This window comes from Sceloporus undulatus, chromosome 2, assembly GCF_019175285.1.
Source record: "Sceloporus undulatus isolate JIND9_A2432 ecotype Alabama chromosome 2, SceUnd_v1.1, whole genome shotgun sequence".
Classification (NCBI taxonomy): Eukaryota; Metazoa; Chordata; class Lepidosauria; order Squamata; family Phrynosomatidae; genus Sceloporus; species Sceloporus undulatus.
The window spans coordinates 13516320-13524242 of NC_056523.1; the positions used below are offsets into that span (position 1 = coordinate 13516320).

General features: G+C 41.3%; 1 protein-coding gene across 1 annotated transcript in view; it reads right to left on the reverse strand.

Moving 5' to 3' along the window:
* Positions 1-1809: 1809 nt before the first annotated feature.
* The window catches only part of LOC121923780 (zinc finger protein RFP-like), a gene marked incomplete at its 5' end in the record, with an annotated part of 60851 nt that continues 54737 nt past the window's right edge, over positions 1810-7923 (reverse strand). The window contains 3 exons of the mRNA XM_042454536.1: positions 1810-3535; positions 4568-4600; positions 6563-6681. Of these exons, the coding sequence (XP_042310470.1) occupies positions 3018-3535; positions 4568-4600; positions 6563-6681 (670 nt within the window). The remainder of the gene's footprint in view (positions 3536-4567; positions 4601-6562; positions 6682-7923) is intronic.

Here is a 7923-nt window from a genome sequence, read left to right on the forward strand (position 1 = left end):
AGATGGGGATGTTTAGCCTGGAGAAGAGAAGGTTAAGAGGTGATATGATAGCCCTGTTTAAATACTTGAAGGGATGCCATACTGAGGAGGGAAGTGACTTGTTTTCACTTGCTCCAGAGACTAGGACCCGGAGCAATGGATGCAAGCTACAAGAAAAGAGATTCCACCTCAACATTAGGAAGAACTTCCTGACAGTAAGGACTGTCCAACAGTGGAACAAACTCCCTCGGAGTGTAGTGGAGTCTCCTTCCTTGGAGGTCTTTAAGCAGAGGCTGGATGGCCATCTGTCGGGGATGATTTGATTTGGATTCCTGCATGGCAGGGGGTTGGACTGGATGGCCCTTGTGGACTCTTCCAACTCTATGATTCTATGATTTACTTTCTTTATAGCTGCCCTTCCATGCCCTGATTTCTGATTTCCTGACTACAGTCTCTATTTTGTTTTATGGCTGAGCCAAGATATATAAAATCTTAAAAGTATCATCCATTTTATAAAAAGTGGATGATAACACACTGCTCATAGATGTGACCCTGCATCTGAGTATTGTTGTGAGAATAAAATTGGATAGAATCCACTGACGGGAATTCCAGAGGGTGGGAGCAGCCACCAAGAAGGCCCTCTTTTGTGTCCTCACCAAGCAATCTTGTGATGGTAGCAGGACAGAGAGAATATCTTCCCCTATAGATCTTAGTGTTTTGGCAAGTTCATATGGGGATATATGGATGGCTCTTCAAATAATCTGGACCTAACTGTATAGGGCTCTATAGGTCACAACCAGTACTTTGAATTGTGTCTGGAAACAAACCAGTAGCCAGTGAAGCTGTTTCAAGAAGGGAGTTATATGTTCCCTGTAACTGGCCCATCAACATTCTGGCCACAGTATTCTTGACCTGTTAAAGTTTCTGAACAGTTTCCAAAGGCAGTCCCAAGTAGACTGTGTTAACAGTAGCCACTAGTTCTAGCTAAAACTTCTAAATAAATATAGTTTCATTATATGGAGTGTTTTTAATGTTTTCTGCTCAACAAAGACATGTAATGGCCTTTTGAGTGGAATAAAAATGCTAATAAAAGTAAAATACATTAGCTGACAGAATTTGTTAATCAGTAAGGGCAGGGAGAAGCAGTAGCAATAAATCAGATAATTATACAATTTAGGTCTCAGAACAACAAAATGGAACAAGATGGAGTCATAAATCAGATATCCATTCAGGATCTTTGGAGTGTCTCATGCTTCAAAGTCTTGGGCTGAAATTCTGCCTCATCTTGCCACTCTTGCCTCAAAGCTGCTGCTGTTCTGGGTGTTAGCTGCAGTCCTATCCTTCACCACCATCTCCAGTTGGTTTTTCTTCACACCATTTTTCTTGGACTCTCCTCAGTCTTTCATCTCTCTGATTTTCCACCCTCCAGGATTTTCTCACATGCACCAGCCAAATCATCCTCCTCAAAATTTCCTACAGCAGCAGCACCCATCACAGTAGTCATTTTGCTAACTGGCAGCCCCATATGACAAACCAGTCTGGTGTAGTGGCTTGAGTGTTAGAGACGGAGTCCAAGAGACCAGGGTTTGAAGGCTGGGTGATCTTGAGCAAATCACATTCTGTCATACTAATGAGTTTATCACATGAGGCAGGCATACTGCAATTTTTCTTGTTTGCTGTTGTGTTCCTTAAAGTCATTTCCGACTTATTGTGACCATAATGTGAATCTATCATGAGGTTTTCTTAGCAAGTTTCTTCAGAGGGGGATTGCCACTGCCATCCTCTAAGGCTGAGAGACTGTGACTTGCCCAAGGTCATCCAGTGGGTTTACATGGCCTAGCTGGGTTTTGAACCTTGGGCTCCAGAGTCATAGTCCAGTGCTCAAATCATTACACCTCGCTGGCTCTTATACTGCAGTTACAGCAGGATAATTGTATTTTTGGCTGGGACTTAGTGCATTATGTTGTTCCTCTTCTGTTGTTCTCCCAGTGGAAGACCATTTGGAAAGCATTTCATTTACAACCAACTACATTATCATACCACCTTGTTACACTGGGGTTATACCATTTAAAAATGGCTTCAGCTATATTCTCAAGGTTAGCTAATTGTTGATGCTGTGTATCTCAGCCTTGCCACATTTGTGCTGTAATGGCATGATTTGGAGGTTTTCCCATGCATTAATGTCATTATCATCACTCCATTTGACCTGCTTTATGATTTGAATGCTGGATTAAGATTCCAGGAGACCAGGGTTCAAATCCCCACTCAGCCTTGAAAACCCATAGAATGACCTTGAGCATGTTGCACTTTCTCTTACTAAGAAGAAGGCAATCTCCCTGGAACAAAATTTCCCAGAAAAAACCCTAATATAGAGATGCCAGAGTGGACTTGAGGGCACATGGCAGCAAGAATGCCTACAGGGCACCCATGCCATCTTCTAAAAGTTCTAGATGTGTTCATGGATGAAAAGGGACTAGGGACACTAGCAAAAACTTTTGTGGACCCTTTGCCGTAATAAAATAGGTGCATCTTCAAGGTGCCATAAGATTTGAGTTTGTAAGTAAGCAGCTATAAATAGCATGTCACTTCTTTTGCTTTGTCACTGAGTTTTGTTTTGCTTTGGCTTTTACTGTTAGTAACCGTACATGTAGTCTCATTGCCTGTGTGCTTTGTATCTTAAAACCATTGAAAATCAATTCCAGTTCCATCCACAGTGAATAGCAATAGCACGTATATTTCTATACCATTTATCAGTGCACTTAAGCACTTCCTAAGTGGCTTACAATGTGTAAGCCAATTGACCCCAACAAGCTGGGTATTCATTTTACCAACCTACAGAAGGATGCAAGGCTGAGTAGACCTTGGAATCCCTGGGATCGAACTCACAACTTTCTGGCAGCAGTATTGGCATTTAACCATTGTGTCACCAAGGCTCCCAGGTGAAGCAATGGTGGCTGGTCAGCACTAGAGCCCCATCTAGAAGTACCCCTGGTCTGGAGAACAACAACACCAGCACTTGTGCGGTAGATTGGAAGCCTTTAGTGAGACAGTATCAAGTTGGCTTTTCCATTTGCAAAAAAGAAGGGGTGAAGGTCTTCCCCAGAGAATGTGAGTGCTGAGAATGCAAAGAGAAGGGCAGCTCTGTCAGCATCGAAAAATGCCACACATCTCCCAGTATAGTTCAGAGACACTCGGATGCTCTTCAGCTCTCCCGTCAAGGGGAAAGAAAGAAAATAAGGTTCTTTGAGAACTCCGTACTGCCCGGCCCATTTCCCCACTGCCCAGATCCCTTGATCAGGATTAAAGTCAACATCACCCTTTCTTTTCAAAGACCTACTGGCAACCCCTACACCCCATTCCTCTTCACTTCCCACAGTGACATCCCAGTAATGTCTTCCTGATGTGAATCCTTCATGTCCCAGAACAAAAGGCCATTCGTCGAATCTCTCAGGGTTGTTGGGCAAATCTTGATACGCCTCTCCCCATCTCAAGCTTTTTTGATCCTCAGACAGGATGAGTTTGGGATGAGCAGTGCCTGGGTCCAGGGTCACATTTTCTGTTGCAATGAGAGCGGAAGACAAAAAGTAAAATAAAACAGATAAAATAAAAAGATGGAGCACAAGAATCTGCTATGAGGCTGGCTAATAGACTGATTTTAGAAACACATTGCAGACATGGTTGGATTAAGTATGGTTACCATATTTTGAAGAAGAAAATAAGGGAACACATTTTCCAAACACCAAATCAGTATGATGGCTCTCACTTCAAATACCCTTACTATAATCTGTGATAATTGCTGCTATAAATGTTTCTAACCATCATTGTATTTAAACAACAGTTTAAATTGACTATTCAGCAATCATTAATATTACCAACATTCATCTGGTTACATCTGAATTTTCAATATCTAAGTAACTGCAAAAAGACATGTGCTCAAATTGACTCCCAAAGGGCTGAGGCGGCTGCTTTGGAGGAACTCCCCTCACTGTGTTTTAAACTGGCATCTCCCTCCTCCTCTTCCAAACTTTACTATTTGATCACCCATTTACTGTAAGAAAATCTAGACATTTTAAAAATCAAGTAGTTTCTGACTGATGACAACCCTAAGGCGAACCTATCATAGGGTTTTCCTGGCAAGTTTCTTCAGAGGGGGTTTAGCATTGCCCTCCTCTGAGGCTGAGAGTGTGTGATTTGTCCAAGGTCACCTAGTGGGTTTACATGGCTGAGCAGGGATTCAAACCCTGACCTCCAGAGTCATAGTCCAATGCTCAAACCACTGCAAAATGCTGTCTGTCCTATTATACCTAGGAAGGCTCAATGACAACCACTGTCTTAATACTGTATTTATTAGTGCTTCATCATTTAGTACAATTGGACTGATAATTCTCAAGGATGCTCAACTACATAGAAGTCTTGCTGGTCCAATTTTGCCAGATTATATTTGGGGGGGGGGGTGTTGTTCCACCCAGTTTACTAGTGGGGGGGACTGAGTCTCTATTCCCAGATTCAGGGATTCATGTCACTGTCTGACTAATCCTAAATCTTTCCTGTGGGTTTGGTTGTTCTCCATCAGACTTGACAAACTCACCTTTCTGAAGTTGAAGTTCACAAAGCAGAGTATCTGATGAAAGAAAGGGAATACATATTAGGCATTTTAAAGTATACCACATATTTTTGTGTAAACATATCCTTTTCATCTCACTACACCATTCACACACACATTTAGAAGGAGCAGGGGTGATGAAAATGGTGGGCCATAGGCTATTTTGTGGGACCCAAATCTGAAAAGTCTTAATTTTTATGGGTGATTATTTTAGCTTCCAAAGAACTAAAAAAATGTCACAAAATGTAGCAGATTTGCCCATGCAACCCCCAAACCATGTGGAAAAAATGACCAAAAATGAAATAGATTCCAGTTCTGCTAGGAGTGATGGAGCACTTCATTGGGAACCAGAGTAGCATTCACCCCAATATATACAGACTGGGATGACAGGGATGCTTGTCCAAGTTCAGCTTTGCTTATAAATAGTCACATTTCTATACTGTTAACTTCTTTTAATTTGGTTAATTAACACTCTAACAGATTTAGAACAGTGTAAACCAGTGATTTCCAAACTTTGGTCCTCCAGGTGTTTTGGACATCAAGTCCGAGAAGCCCCAGACAGCTTGGTCAACCATCAGGAATTCTGGGAGTTGAAGTCCAAAAATCTGAAGGATCAGACATTCTGGGAATCACTGGCATAAATGTATCAAAGCTAGCTGCCTGAGACTTAAAAAACATTTGCTCAGTGTGATCATAAACATGGATATTCAAAAGCAAAGCTCTGGAAGCACACACAGAAAGACTGGGTGAGTGATGACAAGACATAAACAAACCGTCCAATGCTTCTAGTTCTTAAAAGTCAGCGTAACAAAGCAGCAGATACTGTAGTTCAGTTACCAGGTTTTTACAACATATGTAATTTGTACAAAATTGTTCTCACAAATGCAAGCAGATACTTTGAAACTGACAAAATATTTCACTCTTTTACAGGCAAGGAGGAAAAAAATGTGTTTTTATGATCTTGCATGTAAAAAGTAGAGCAGTGAGGATTTACATCCTTAACAGAAAATATGGTAAGGACAGTGGTCTACAAACTATGGGATAAACCCTAATCGATTTGAATTTCGTCATATCTGTGTTCTAGCGAAGCCACTAACTACATTAGTCACAAGCAGTATTGTTTTTGTATTAGTGGTTTGGAGCCTGACAACACAATTCTGCATGTCTATTCAGAAGCAAGTCTCATTGAATTGAATACCAAGTGAAGTAAGTGGATTTAAAAGTACATGCCAATTTTTACAGAAGTGTCTCTCACAGTTCAAAATTTTGGGTTTGAATTTAGGTATTGCTGTAATCCAGAGCCTCATAGAGCATACCTAAGGAGTTGGGTCCAAGCCAAATTCACTAAATTCAATATGAACTTTGCCTCTGCAAGATAACAAACATACCAGTACTGTTTTTATCAGGGAATTACTGGATATATTTTTCTCTTGGCCTTTCTCCAAGGAACTGAGAAAACAAACAATGAGTAGTTTCCTCTGTCATAGTTCCCCCCCTTATTTCACCTGTGTACACACACACACACACACATAGAAAACAACAACAGTCGCTTCACTTTAAGGAAATATATGCCTGACTAGTTTTGCCAAAACCAGAAACACCTTTTTATGGTAAACTAGAATTGACTTCTCAGGCTGCATCTGCACTGTCGAAATAATGCAGTTTGATACTGCTTTACCTGTCTTCACTCAATGCTATGGAATTCTGGGATTTGTAGTTTTGTGAGATTACTTTTTAACTTTCTCTGACAGAGAGCTCTGGTGCCACAACAAAGGACAAATCCAGGATGCCATTTCTTGGAGCCATGGCAGTTTAAAGCATTGTCAGACTGTATTATTTCTGCAGTGCAGATGCCACCTTAGTCAATCAAATCCCCATTTTTCTGACTTTGCTAGCAGTGTGAGCAACCCACAGCCAGGAACAACCACAGTTCAACAAATACGGCATTACATACACAGTCCTTTATCCAGTCTTCATTACCTTTGACTTGCTTGACAACACTCTCCAAAGAAAAATTTATATCCCAGAATTCCCAGATTCTCCATTTCAGTGCAGGAGGAAAAGCCAATGGATTCTCAAAAGTCTCCTTCTCTTCATACCTAGGCAGAAATAAATGTCCAAATTGCATCTGACTGATCTCAAATTAGCAAGTGACTGAAAGGCAAGAACAAGAGAGAAAGAAAAGAAAGAGGCCGCTGTAGAAAGGAAATGAGAGCTGGAAGCATTTTGATCTTATTGTGATCTCAAGACCACAAAGGCTGCATCCACACTGCAGAAATAATCCAGTTTGAAACCATTTTAATAGCCATGGCTCAATACTATGAAATTCTGGGATTTGTAGTTTGGTGAGACATATAGCTGCTTCTGTCAGAGAGTTTTGGGTCCACAACAAACTACAGTTCCCAGAGTTTAATAGCATTGAGCCAGGGTAGTTAAAATGTGTCAAACAGGATTATTTCTGCAGTGCAGATGCAGCCAAAGGGAGGCATTTGATAGCCAATGGAAACCTTACTAAGGAACCGTGTCTTTTGCTAAAAGGAATACCCCTATGATTCCTCCTTGTATTTTCCCAGTAATATCAAGTGAAAATAAAGTCATTGTATGACATCAATACCTCTATACTGGGTTTCTCCTGAATGTGTGAAGGCTCTGAGTACGTAGGAAAATTGTGAGTAGGTTCCAGGGGCCAACTGTCTCCCCAGAGGTCCACCAAAAACTGTACTTCCTCCTACAGTTCCAGGATTTTGTTTCTTCCCCCATTTCATTTATAGTTTTGAGAGGTAGAATCCAGTTAGAATAGTCCCTTTACACAAGCTATCTCTGCTATGGATGGTTTCTAGGAATAGTGATCTTCCTGAGCGAAAAATTCACCTAGGCCTCATTCCCACATACAAATAAATCGGTTTGTGATCTAAATCAATAGATCGGTTTGACAGTGGAGCATGGTTCACACTACAATTGCCCCAATACTGTAAAATAACCCACTTGTCATTCACATTGATGAATGAATCAATTCAGCATGATGAATGAATTGATTCAAAGCAACTCCTTTTAGCCACCACAGCTTTATGGCACCCCTTCAGCACTGCATCTAAATGAGTTGTGGGATGATGGTGCGCACCATGTAGACCAACATGTGCCAAAATGGCACCGTAGGGGCAGAGTTAGGGCATCTAGCATGAGGACGCTGAGCCTTAACTCCACGCTCTTCATAACGTTGAGGCGGAATCTCTTTTCCTGTAGGAGCAATGGATGCAAGCTACAGGAAAAGAGGTTCCACCTCAACATTAGGAGGAACTTCCTGACAGTAAGGGTTGTTCAACAGTGGAACAAACTCCCTC